The 14178-nt window shown below is 40.9% G+C and overlaps 1 protein-coding gene across 1 annotated transcript; it reads left to right on the forward strand.

Annotated features, from left to right (window-relative positions):
- Positions 1-11: 11 nt before the first annotated feature.
- On the forward strand, positions 12-13638 carry ABCG8 (ATP binding cassette subfamily G member 8). The gene is made up of 13 exons (XM_059841171.1): positions 12-255; positions 1806-1910; positions 2644-2800; positions 4654-4892; positions 5300-5432; positions 6494-6763; positions 8612-8777; positions 8866-8949; positions 9259-9458; positions 9576-9652; positions 10947-11214; positions 11740-11867; positions 12355-13638. The coding sequence occupies exons 1-13, from the start codon at positions 205-207 to the stop codon at positions 12490-12492; spliced, it is 2016 nt and encodes a 671-aa protein (XP_059697154.1). The 5' UTR covers positions 12-204; the 3' UTR covers positions 12493-13638.
- The last annotated feature ends 540 nt before the right edge of the window (positions 13639-14178 follow it).

Below are 14178 nucleotides of genomic sequence, written 5' to 3' on the forward strand. Positions count from 1 at the left end.
TTAGTGTCCCAGAGGAGGGGAACATTTCCCTGTCCACGGGGTCATGCCAGCTGCAGAGACGCAGCGTGCCAGCAGAAATGGAGCTGCGGTGAGGGTGCCTGGAAAACACTGCTTTCCGAACCAAGAGAAGGATTTCCACAGCTTTTCCCGGAGACGACAGTCAAACCACTGCAGGGAACCAGACCTTCCACCACCACCATCATCATGAAGGAAACTACTGAAAACGTCTCTCTGGACGATGCCAACTGGAGACAGGTAATGTTCGAGGGCTCAGCAGTGAGAGCCGCCTGGAGTGGGGAAGGGCCCCAGGGGCTCAGCTGGCCCGCGGCTGCAGCGCTGGCCCGCAGCGGGGAGAGGCAGGCAGCCGTCCTGGCAGGAGCGGGGAGCGGCAGGCAGCCGTCCTACCGGGAGCGGGGAGAGGCAGGCAGCCGACCTGGCAGGAGCGGAGAGAGACCGGCCGCCGTCCTGCCGGGAGCGGGGAGAGACAGGCAGCCGACCTCGCAGGAGCGGGGAGAGGCAGGCAGCCGTCCTACCGGGAGCGGGGAGAGACAGGCAGCCGTCCTGCCGGGAGCCGGCACAGCCAGTGAGCCCCGAGCTCCTCCCGCTCCGAAACGGGGAGCAGAAAGCAGCCACATCCCCCAGCGCAGCACACTGGGCATGAGGCTGGTGCCATGCAAGCTCTGCTCATGGTGGAGCTGAGAGAGGGTCTCCAAATGTGTGGAGGGGGGAGAAAGCCCCTGAGCGCATCCTGGACTGGCTTTCCCAGGAAAGCCTTTAGTCGGGATCGCCACATTTGCTGGGGAGAGCCTGTTTTCAAAAATTAGATTCAGCATAAGGAAGGGGTCAGAGTGCTTTGGCAGCAGGGGTAGTTTGGAAGGCTTTGCTGGGGTTTCTAAGGCTGCTTGGTGTGATGTTCCTTTCTGCGGAATATATAGACTGAAAAAAATAAACAGCCTTGTTTGCTGTGAGGGCAGGAGGTGCACGCAAAGATCATGGTCATCCTCTGCCAAAGATACCACAGGCATGGGTAGGGTCTGGTACACAGGGAACAGGTACATTTGCCTTGGCTAGGGTTTGAGCCTGGCAAGTAGGGAAAGCACAGAGCTGTGGGAGAGATATGGCTGGCTGGAAGGAATACTGCAGGCATGCACACAGAGCTGAACCCAAACCTAGCCCTTCATAATTGCAGCTGTATGCAAGAGGGCCAAGTAGACTCTTGTTATTTTAACTGATATCTCAGAACATTAAGTTCCAGCTGATAAATGGTGAATTTAAAAAACAAAAGAGAAGATAGAGACTGCACTAGTGGCTGTGTTTATTTGTTCATCAAGCCTCCAAGGATTCAAGTCCACGTGGAATTCAATAATGGACACGCTTCCAGTGAACCTTCATTTTTAGCTGCCAAAATGCATCAATTAAAATATGTACCATTTTGATTCAGTAGACTAATACTGCTGAAGTAGTACATCTTTTTTCCTCAAAAAAAAGTCTAATCTCTTTGTAGTAACATGACATTTATTTCCATTTTCAAAGTTTTCCCTTTTAATCTAAAACCAACTAGAAGAGCACAGTACAGCATGTTTGGCCCTCATACATATCACTAGAACAAAGTACTTTTTCACACCGACAGTGTGAACTGATAACTCATTTCCACTCTTCAGACTTTTGCACTACAGTATCATCAATAATACTGTTACATCCCATAAATACATTTCCCTTTGTGCTTCATCTTTTCTGAACTCAGACTTCAGCAACCCTTTAGTTATTGTAATTAACTGTTGTAATCCACCTAACAACTTTTCCAGATCAAGACCCAGGATACTATTTTTCACTCTGAAGAAGATAACAGTCTTTATTTCACATACAGTGGAAAATCAAATGTTCTGGAGGTCAAAGAACTCAACTACCAGGTAAAAATTGTCATTTATACACCTCCCTTCAAGCAGGAAGCATATCCAGCAATGCCTGTTTCTATACCCAGACCATTTAAAAAGCCAAAGTAAGTTGAAAAAGTTGACCCAACTGTTGCACAGTTTGTGAGCAGAATCACACTCTTGGCTGTAATACTGACAGCAGACTAACCCCTGTGTTGTAGATATATCCAATAAAGTTAAAGGATAAGACAGGAAGAGAGAGCTGTTTCTAGGCCCTGCTTTGTTTCAGTCTTGAGCAAAATTATTCCTCTGAGGGCTGGAGCAGAGGGACTTTCTATTCAGCTAAGGATGAAAGGAGTCCTTGCTGGCAAGAATGAGTATGTGGAAGGGGATAAAGAGAAGATGACTAACAAAGAGGATTTCAGTGAACCAGCGAAATATTTCATCTCCTCCTCACCATGGCATTTGAATAAGATTTCACAATTTTCAGTTTCCTTGAATTTCTAATGATATCTAAAGGTTGAAACATCTAAAATTTACAATAGTAATAAATTATTGAGGTAACAAAGGACACAGAGTTTTAGTGATTAAGAGAAGAAGCAAGGCATGAAAGCATAGGTTGCTGCAAAAGAATTTCCTTCTAGGTATTTCTGAAGATGAACAGTAATATTTTAACATATGCTTTGCTTGTAACATTGTAACTTTGAAGGTATTTGTTGTTAAATGGTTTATTGCTTGAATTGAAGGGACTTGCTTCCTTCTTTGTTAGGTTAACACAGCATCCCAGATTCCCTGGTATGAGAAACTTGCTCAGATGAAAATGCCCTGGACCTGGAAATCGGATCCCTGTTCCCATGTGACAGTAATCCAAAATCTGAATCTAAAAGTGAGAAGTGGTCAGATGCTTGCAATTATAGGAACCACTGGTAAGAGGAACCACATTTCCTTATATGACCAGCTCTCAGATAAAATGAACACAATCAAGAGCAACACTCTGCAGTCTTTATGATGTCAAAATCTAGTTGAGAAAAAAACTATTGGAGTGTCACTAAAATACATTCTTTAAGTGAGATGATGAAAAGGAAACAAAGAAAATACTGGAGGGGAATAAATTAAAATTCATTTTCAAACCAAATTTTGTTATGCCCTGCGCACATCTGCATTTCCTGAGGTGTAGTGAGGTATTGTTACAAGTGTGGCCTGGCAGCTCCAGATGTGCTAGGGACATGATCTTCAAGACATGAATCAGTTTCATGGCTCAGATTCAAAACAGGCCAATTGCAGACCATACTCAGATAGCAAACAAATTAAGCCAAACCCCATAAGAAAAATGAGTGCCAACTTGCATAACTATAAGCAGGCATTCCATTTGGACTGAAACAATTCTAACAGGATAAAATATTGCATTTGTGTTAATTAATAGAAACTTACAGAGAAGAAAAGACAGTTCCTCTTCTGTCTGGTGTTACTGCTTTATTACACTGGGGTTTGGTTTTTTCCTTCCATTTTCTGGTGGGACTGGTCAAGAGGGACAAGAAGTAGACACAGGACCTTTAAACTGAAGTAAAAAGTGCCATACTCCACTAGACTCTTGTATCAGGTTACCTCAGCGATTCAGTGAAAATTCTCTCTCTCAAAGTCAAGGCATATTTGCTAAAGAAGTTTTAACTTTATTCCTAAAAAATGAGAGTTTTCTTTCCTATTGCCATGGGAATCTTTCCTTAGCACATATTGTTAATGTAAGTGAAACTTACCTTAGAGATTCTTCTGATAATAAAAGGAAAAGCTTTGTGAGGAAATAACATACTGAGTTATAGATATAGCACCTTTGTAAGGCAACATACACTGAGCACAAACCCCTTTCAGCAAACTAGTCAAACTATTTTCAAAAGCTGTTTATCATCTATTTCATCAAATGCCTTGGTAAAATGGATTAAACTGCTGATGGGTTTCACATTGTCAATGGCAATCAATATGTCACTCTTAAACAGAGCAATACGTGGTTTACAGATGGATGGGTTTCTTTCTTAAGATGTATGTATTAAGAAGCAAGTGTGGAGTTAATCTTTCAACAGGGAGATTGGAAATAAATGACATCTAATCATAAGAGAGTTCTGTGTGTTTACATACAGAATCATACAACAAAAAGGAAAAATTCATTTGCTGTTTAACTCCAGATCAGGTTTTGTTTTCATTGTTTTACTTTTCTTACCTCTGGGTATGAACCAGCTTTCCTTAATTATTTAAATGACTTTTTGTCTAATTCAAGTCATAATAATTTTTAGTTCAATCGTGATTAATGTTCTTATTGTCTGTATAATCATTCAATGCCTTAGTCATTCATCTGATCCAGCTGCTGTTTCTGAATTCACAAATCCCTCAAGAAGAAAGCTCTTGCTGAGCATTTGGGTGCCAGCCCCGCAGCCAGGGCGGGACCATTTTTGACCTGTGTTTCAAAAGGGAAAGAGTTTGCGCCAAGAGATAAGAGACACTTCTTGTGTTCGTGAAGCTGTCCTCAAAGCCCAGCTACCCAGTTCTGCTGAGAAATGATAAGGGTTCAAACCACATACTCCATTCCAGAGGGGACAGATTTCCCAGATTTCCTGAGCAGGAGCTTATAGTCAGTATTTTCTTTGAAGATCATCCTGTTTCTATGACTTCAGGAAAACTTTAGGAAGTGTGGGTGAAGAATTTTTTTTTCCTTAACATCTCTATCTGTGACAAGATTGCTTTTCAAAACCATTCCTTGGAAATTAATTTTCAGTTTTTATTTTTCTAGCTGGTGGAAAGCCATCCTTGCTTGATGTGATAACCTGCCGGGATCATGGAGGCAAAATCAAGTCTGGTCAAGTCATGATCAACAACAAACCCAGCACTCCCCAGCTTGTTAGGAAATGCATCGCACATGTGAGGCAGGATGACCGACTGCTCCCCCACCTGACTGTCAGAGAAACACTATTGTTCGTTGCCAAACTGCGCCTTCCAAAGTTTTTTTCAGACTCACAAAGGAAAAAAAGGGTAATTAAGCTGTTGGGAAAAAATAAAGTTGTCAAAAATGTGTCTGACAGGAATTATCCAAGAGATCCTGTGTGTTTGGAGTCAGAACAGCTAATCTGGCATTTTTTTATGTAGATTATGAATTATAAACCTTTTTCATCTTTCAAGATAGAAACCAGCAATTGTTCCAAAGCTCATAAAAAATGACAATCTAGAGAAAGCATTAGAGAGGCTGAAAGACGAACTAAATTTTTGATCGCTGAGTCTTTTTAAATGTTACCTCTAAAATCAAGATTTGTTTTCAAGTGTCTTTAGCACAGAAATATCCAGGTGAATTTTAACCATATTAATCATATTTTCAGTTGTATCTATGCACGAATGTGCAAATGAACTCTTGCTTGACGCCTGTCATCCTTGGATCCCCGCAGGTGGAAGACGTGATCGCAGAGCTCCGCCTGCGGCAATGCGCCAACACCAGGGTGGGGAACGAGTGCCTGCGGGGCATCTCCGGGGGAGAGAGGCGCAGGGTGAGCATCGGCGTGCAGCTGCTCTGGAACCCGGGTGAGCACAACTCGCACCTTCCTGGGGCATATCCCACACATTCGGGCATAACGGAGCACTGCAGGAAGATGGAAGCACTCAATTGCCCCTCGGGCAGCAGGAGGAGTTGGGACACTTAACAGGCCTTGCCACACCCTATGTCAGAGGTTGCCCTTTCACAGCACAGTGACTGCTGCTGGTCCATTTGCTTCAATTGCAATCAGTGCTGATCACAGATAATACTGTAATTACTACAGGAATAAATTCTGTAAACAGAGTGTTTCAGCAGCTGACACACTTTTGCTCCAGTCACCTTTGCCAGTGGAAGAGTGGAGGCAGACCCCGAGGCAGAGCCCCCAGGAGCCTTCACTCACCACAAAGATTACTCAAAGTTGCCTGAAGTTACTCTCACAGCAGCGCTCTGGTTTGTGCATATCAGTATAAGGTTTGGGTTTTATCCGACCACATGCCACAAGTTACTTTGGCTTATCTTAACATGAAGATTGTTTTCCTTCCCTCTGATGCAGCCCCCGTTTACATGTGCAATATTAACAGGAAAGATCATTTTCTTCACTCTGTAGTCAGTCATTGCAGTCTTGTGCAACTCACTGACATGGCTTCATGTTGCAGGTGAAATAGAAACTTCCATTGCCTTCAGCAGAAGCAAAACATGAGGCTAAATCCAGAGCTGATTTTGCTGGATAGAATCCCCTCTCTAATCCTACATATATATATATATATATATATATATATATATATATATATATATATCTCAAAAGCACCACTAACCTTGACTGAGCCTCTTGTTGAACAGGATTCCCCATCAGCTTTTTCCTTAGGAAGTGGATTTGAAAATTTTTTGCTCGTATAAAGTTATACTTCTGTCGTTATGGGAAAAGCAGGTTTTTGCTTTTGTAAGAGGTGATGCTCAGAAATAGATGTACTAAAGTAAAAAAATTTATTATTTTCTTTAGATTTAAAAATAATGAGTGACATTTCGTGCACTAGCACCATTTCACTTAGAACATATTTTCCAAACCAAACATGCTGATTTCCACAGCTAAACTTACTGTCTTTGGCAGGAATACTCATACTTGATGAACCCACATCTGGACTGGACAGTTTTACTGCACATAACCTTGTGATAACATTATCCAGACTGGCCAGAGGAAACAGATTGGTTCTTCTTTCGCTTCATCAGCCCCGGTCAGACATCTTCCAACTGTTTGATTTGGTTCTTCTGATGTCTTCTGGACTCACTGCCTACTGTGGAACAGCTAAAGACATGGTCCAGTATTTCACAGAACTAGGCTATCCCTGCCCAAGGTACAGCAATCCTGCAGATTTCTACGGTCAGTATCAAGCACTGTCATAAAAAAGGGTTACTGGAAATCATTTGCTTTCCTAAGTGGCTAGATAATGTTGATTTTTATTGACCATGACTGTCTCAGGAATTCCTTCTAACTAACTCAAATCAATACTGCAGCAAGTTCACTTTTTAATAGGATCTTTATTCATCAGTACAGGAAATGTAACAAAAACAAGAAGTACAGACAAAACTAATTTTAAAAACACTCCTTCTAACAGTGCCAGATGCAATAATTTGTCAACATGTTTAGCATACTTATACCCATGTTTTAGCTGGTTGAAATGTCTTCCCTGGGAAAGACACATAAACTGATCAGCTGCTTTCTGTAGGCAGTTCTCTGATTTCTCAATTAAGAAAATGTAGAAGTTTGTTTCCCAGAAGCTAACTCCTAGTCTGAGACAAACCTGGAACAAATACTGGGAAAAAAGAGTGCTGCCCTCCAGAGCACAATGGAAGGGAGAAAATCCCAACCCAAATCAGCAATCTTTTTACTCCTCAAAGAAAATTTATGTGGTTTCAAATCCATTTATTTTCTGGTTTTTGCAACATGGAAAGGGAATCTGCCCTGTTAATCTAATGGCAGGAATCTCTTAACAGAGGCTGGTTCCATTCCAGCCCTTAGGTCTTTGCACTCAGGTTGGCCAGAAAACCTGGCAGAGACCTCAAACAACCATAATGTTACAGAGTAATCTCTTCAGCTGTGCCTGTGTGGCAGGCAGTGCCAGCTGCTCAGAGATTAATGGAAGTTAACCTTGGTGTCAAGCTACAACAAGACCTTTGTCACCATCAGAGTTCAGAGCCTAGCACAGTCTTGGGGAAGGCTTGCAGCACCCCTGTATGGGAATGGAGAACGAGAGGAGTCCTGGGGAAACCTGTAGCTCCAGCCTGTCGTTACAGAGACAATGCTCTGTGCCGAGGAGGTGGAGAGGGCAGAGAGGCAGGGGGAAGATCATTGAATGGTGTGCACCAAGTCAGTAGGCACAGGAAAAGTAAGGAAATATGGGCAGCAGGAAGTTGGAAATAGGACAGGATGGCAGAGCATCCACAGCAAGAGTGAGCACCTGATGGAAACACTCAGATGCTGGCTGTGTGTCTGACAGAGAAACAGGTGACCAGGGCAGAAGGGAAAGCAAAGAATTTCTGATGTACTCCTCATAAGAGTGGCTGAACAGACATGATCAGCCCAGTGCAAGGAGTCAGGAAATGTGCAGTGATAGTTCTCTCAGAAAGCATCTGTAAAACATCAGATGCGGTCAATCTACACCAAAGGTCAGCATGGGAAAATACTACTGTAAGTTTAGATTAAAAAAAAAAAAAAAGCTAAGTCAACTATTATTGGTATGACTGTGTTGTCCTTAGATAATATTCCTTTTGGACTTCCTCAGTATCAGGTAAAGTTTATGGCACCTCTGTAATGTACAACTAAGACAGTAACTATAATTGTGCACATGAAGAAAAAACATGATTTAAGGTAAAGTCACATAAAAGACTGTAAATGCCTACATGACAGGAAGGAAATTCAAACTGTTTTTTCTCAGCACTGCTCTCAAGATGCTATGAAATTTATAAAAATCTGAAATAGTAGTTTATAATACTATAATAAGCAATTATGTAATCTCTCCGTGATTAATTGAGTGACTAGGTAAGAAACATACACATTACCAATCTGTTCATCTCTAATTACCTAAAATAACAGATAGTTTTAACTGTTGCCAGTTAATGAATGTACACAAGTTGGACTGTTTGCTCCCAATTAAATCCCTGACTCTACATACATCATGAAGTTATTTATTCTATAGCACATGGACTCAAATCAAGTAATGTCTTGCAGTTGACTTGACCAGTATTGATAAACAGACTGCAGAAAAGGAGATGGAAAGCCAAAAAAGAGCAAATACTCTTGCCAACTTGTTTGTAGAAAAGGTCAAACATTTTGATGATTTCTTATGGAAAGCTACTGAAGGAGACAACACTGACAACACAGTCATCAAGCAGAGGTAAAGAAAAGAGTGTCATAGAGAAGATCTGGAATAATAGCTACACCTTCTGCTAATCTATTTTTTTTCCTCTTTTTCTTTTGGGCAGGAATTCAGGAGAGGTTATCAATATGCCTCACGATTTAAATGATCAATTACCAGGAGCCTTGAAGCAGTTCACAATATTATTAAGGTAATCTTGTTATGTATCATGCCCATTTGTATTTAGAATCATCAGAAAGAGGCACAGACCATCCCACCCCAATTGTCTTCCTTCAGGCTTTCACCATTTTAGACCTGAAATACTTGGTGGCTACAGGTGCAGGCGCTTCATAGGTTTGATTAGGTAAAATCATTTACAGAAACAGGGAGCCCAACTCCTGTCCTTGCCAAAGCCAGCAAGTTCCAAGAAGTGATTTGAACACAGGTTGGGGCTATGTGTCTGAATATATCTGGCATTAGTAAGTGTTATATCTTACGGTCAATATTGCTGTTTTCCTAGTCGTCAGGTCTCCAATGACTTCAGAGATCTTTCAACATTACTAATCCATGGATTTGAAGCCCTTCTTATGTCATTGCTAATTGGATTTTTGTACTATGGCCATGAAAAAAATGGACTCTCTATTCGTGACACAACAGCACTGCTGTACATGATAGGTGCCCTTATCCCATTCACAGTAATTTTGGATGTTATTGCCAAATGTAAGTGTCAGTCTTCTTGTAATGCTATAAGGAATGAAAATTTTAAAATTCTTAAATCTAAGAAAAAAAAAAACAACTTAATTAATACAATGCAGTGTATTTGTTGCTACCCTGCAGGTCATTCAGAAAGAGCAATGCTTTATCATGACTTGGAAGGTGGAATGTACTCTGTTAGCCCATACTTCTTTGCTAAGGTAATCGGTTTTGTTGCCAGGAAATACAAACAGCGGTCTTGAACATTAAAAAACACAAGCAAAACAAAGCCTTGTCCTATAAATAATCACATTCATATCAGACTTTGTTTTTTTGTGTCTGCCAACTAAGGATATCAGTCTCACTTCCTTAGTATTAAGAGATTAGGCCTTAGAATTTTGCCATAAGTCATGGCTGAGATCTCACACCCAGAAAAGCCAAAGAAGAACTTTTCATTGGGTTCTTTGGCCAAAACATGAGAAACCTTAGACTCAGATTTCCAGTTTTAGACAATTTTACATACCTGCTATTTAATTCACTGCAGCATCTCTGAAAGTTTGCTTACATATCTTGATCTGTAAAACAAAACATTTGTATCAAATGCTAAAGCAGAGGTAAAACAGAATTGACAAAATGCTGTGATATTTCCAGTTTGGGCCTGTATTGGTCTGAGCTAAAAAATGGATTACGTGCACAAAGAGCCAGAGTTTCTAGAATTAAATTTAGAACTTTTAAAAAACGACATTCTCTTTTTCACTAGGGTTTTGAATAATCCCTCTTTTGTGATGTTAGATGAGTTCTGCCTGCCATGGCATCTGTAATTTAGGTTTCCATTTCTGCACAGGATTTTAAATGCTTATTAGTGGTTGCCAGAGAAAAAAATTCTTTGCATTGTGTCACAAAGATTACACATTATTCACAGAGAAATCGATGTAATTTGTTACAACCTTAGTATTAGAGGATAGTAGCAACTCTCTTTGGAAGAATTAATACTCTCTATATACCTCTTCCGATATTTGAGAAAATCCCAGTTCTGCTTTTGTTTTACAATGAATCAAGTTGCTACCTGGACTGCCTTTGAGACAAGGTGGTGAACAGACCAACAGCCAAATTCATCTCAGATGTGACCTCACACATGTTTCAACTAAATAGGCACAAACCATTCAGTTGCCATGAGTCAGTATCAGTACTACTCTTATCAAGCACACCAGTTCACAACAAAAGTGTATTGTGTTCTTAGACGCTCCCAAAACTCGTAACAAAACAATCTGTAACAATTAGTTTTAGGCATTGTCACAGCTGGAGAAAAAATTAACAAGGATTTATTTCTGTTGTGGATTGGTTTTGCATGTCACTGGCAAGCCCTAACAGGGAGATGATTGCATTCTAAGGGACTATTTCCTATAGCTTTTATAAACAGTCCACAAGTACATTAAGGCACATCTCATGTATTTTTGTAATTATCATTCACCTTTTTCTCTTTTTTTAAATTTTCTTTTTCATCTTCCCAAACAGATTCTGGGGGAGCTCCCAGAACACTGCATTTTTGTTGTAATTTATGGGATTCCCATCTACTGGCTGGCAAACCTTGTTCCCGATCCAGAACATTTCCTGCTGAACTTCCTGTTGCTGTGGTTGGTTGTTTACAGTGCCCGTGCCATGGCACTTTGGGTGGCAGCTCTGCTGCCAACGTTACAGCTCTCAGCCTTCCTTGGCAATGTCCTCTTCACATCATTCTACCTGAGTGGTGGTTTTGTGATAAGCCTGAACAGCCTCTGGACAGGTAAGACAAAACTCCCAGCCTCCCTCCAAATTGAAACATCAATGGCTTTCATCAGTTACAGTGTGTCCTGTGCAGGAAAACTCAGATTTATTCTTACCTTTGCAGTTATCTTCTTGGATGGTGACAGTGCAGTCAGGTCGTCCATTTTACATCAGTTTCTCCATCTGAAAATGAGGCAACAAGAAGTTTGGTCAAAAAAGCAATAGTGAAAGGGTAGCTTCTTACATGGTTGCTAAATTCTTCAGTAAAAAGAATTGTATTCAAAAGAGGAAGATGGAGCTCCAGGAAGACTTAGTTGACAGGGGGAGTTTGATGGATATGGATATTAGCTAACTCCTGATTTCCCATCTCCATGTAACTATGTAAAGTATATCTGCCATTTTGTCCAATAATAAACTGTCACATGTTTACAGCCTCTGGCTGTCAAGAAGTGAGACAAACCTGCTGTATTTGGCAGCAGCACAGCAGTATTCTAGGTCTCAAGTTTTGTGTGCATGCATCAATTTCTGTCATTTTCTTTTTCAGTTCCTTTTTGGGTTTCAAAAATCTCGTTTCTCAGATGGAATTTTGAAGGAATGATGCAAGTTCAGTTCACTGACACCACATATGAAATGACTGATGGAAACATTACTTATCAAATACCAGGAAAACTTGTAAGTCAGTTATAAAAATTGTTGCACACATTGATAAGAAATTGGAAATTTCTAAAGAAAATGCTGTTTATATGCCTGTCATATTTAAATAGATGGTGCAGGCCTCAAATTCAGCAATTGCCAAATCAACACATGAAGCTGGGTGACACTTGGTTGTAAATTTGTTCCTCAAGATGGCCCTACAGCAGTCACTCCTTCTATGCCTTTCTTTCAGTTGAAGAGAAAAAATAAAATAGTAAAGGGCAACTCTTTCCTACACCAGCCACAACTATGCACTTTGCTGGAATTGTTTAGATGCTGAACTGTGTTCTTCTGAAATAGGAATAGCCTAGCTGCAACCCTCCATCAAACCACCCTGGGAGCTACCCAAGATGGAAAACAAGAGAAGGTAGCAGGGGCCAGGGAGGCTTACACATAAAACACACGTCACAGATCCAGCAGGAAAATGTTGTGCCTTTTCCTAATTTTGTGTTATTGGTCACTACAGGTCACTCAGGCTCTGGACCTGGACTCCCACCCTCTCTATGTGAGCTACTTTGTCCTCACTGGCATCATTTGCAGCTTCCTGCTTTTATACTATTTATCTCTGTGCTTCATCAAGCAGAAATCAACCCAAGACTGGTAAGAGCAGAGGAGGCAGCAGGTGACGGCCTCCCTTGCAGGAAGGCCGGGGAAGCAGGCTCCCGCAGCGGGAGCAGCTGCCCGGGAGGCGGGGAGCGGCGGGCGCCGGCGGAGCGGCTGCCACAGGATGGCAGCAGAACCCCAGGAGTCGGGACGCGGGCGGGAGCCTGCCACGGACCGCGGCTGCAGCCTGGGATCGGGGTCGGGGTTGGGCTTTGGGTTCACTTTGGGTTTTGCTTCACGTACGGTTTGAGCGAGTGACAAGGCGCTTGCGAGTCCTGTACATCTGGAAATTGTCTGAGCTATGGGCCACCGATATAAAAGGACCCACTGCACTCTGTAATAAAAAATGTTCTAGTCCATAATGTTTGAACATATGATAATCGCTTACTTAATTCTGAGGGCTACAAGAGAACAGGATCAAAACACTTTCTGTGGCATGTATGATATTTAACATAGAAGATTTCACAAATGCTTCAGGAAGACATGCAAGAATGGAAAACACAGTTGTTAACTACTCTGTATTCTAATTGCTTATGTGTTTTAAAGCTTTATTTCTAAGCTTTATTTCTGTATCTTAAAGCTTTGCCTTTATGTTCCAGTAATATGCTGATGATGCCCAAACCAGGTATTTGCTCACCGTAGGGATGAGACCTTGTAACAAATAAAATTATCTCACCTTCTTGGATTTATTTTTACAATATAAATGCATACCAACTGTGTGTTATTAATGACATCTTTCTCCATTGCAATACACATCATAGCAATTTGCCAAGTTTCCTTCCTAAGGTTCTCAGGTAGAAAACACCAACCTGCCCCTGAGTAATTAAAAATCTAACTATGCAACCTATTAATGCTTGTCATAGTGCATCTACTTATGCTCAGAAAATGAGTATCAATAAATACATGGCCATAATTCACAGAGTCATGGTAAGTGGATGTGCAAATTATGTGTACAGTTGCTGTGAGCATTTTGTAAGATTAGCTTGCTTGCTTTTAAACGTTTAGATGCATATATCCATTCCTACATATAGAAACCCAAAGGAGATTGTACTTAACTTTCATTTGCACATTGCACACAGTGGAAAGCTCCTAGTGTAATCAGTTGTAATGTCCCAGATACTGTCATGTACATTATGAGGTTTGGTTGGTTTTGGTTGTTCTGGTTTTTTTTGTTTTTTTTTTTTTTTTAAGAAATAGGAATGAAAGAACAACCATATTTCATTATTCTCTTTGGCAGTTAGGACTGCCACGTTACTTTCCACAGGTTCCACATGGTAATAAATTCCCGGGAGGACACTGGTCTGTAGATGTTAAGCAGGTCTGATAAAATAAGATCTTTAGCCCCAGGCAGCAGTAGGAATCCAAAACACATTCTAAGGTGAATCCTACTATTTCTTTCTCGTTCTGCTGCATTTTATTTCAAAGAAACCCACTTGATCTGATCTTAGAGCCATTTTGAAATTATCAGATTTTCACTGCCTTTTAGTGGCAAAGCCAATTCTTTCAGTCCAATTCAGCATCATTAAATTGTCAGAATAGCAGCTTCCTGTTTGATTCTTAATTATTCCTTTTTATTATATTTAAGACACTTAATTTTTTTTAAGTGGTTTACTCTTCTTTGTAATGATCTGTTGTGATTAGAATCTCTTTTATATTACACTGAAGTTTTAAGGGTATATATTGGTAC

Source organism: Haemorhous mexicanus, chromosome 3 (genome assembly GCF_027477595.1).
Source record: "Haemorhous mexicanus isolate bHaeMex1 chromosome 3, bHaeMex1.pri, whole genome shotgun sequence".
Classification (NCBI taxonomy): Eukaryota; Metazoa; Chordata; class Aves; order Passeriformes; family Fringillidae; genus Haemorhous; species Haemorhous mexicanus.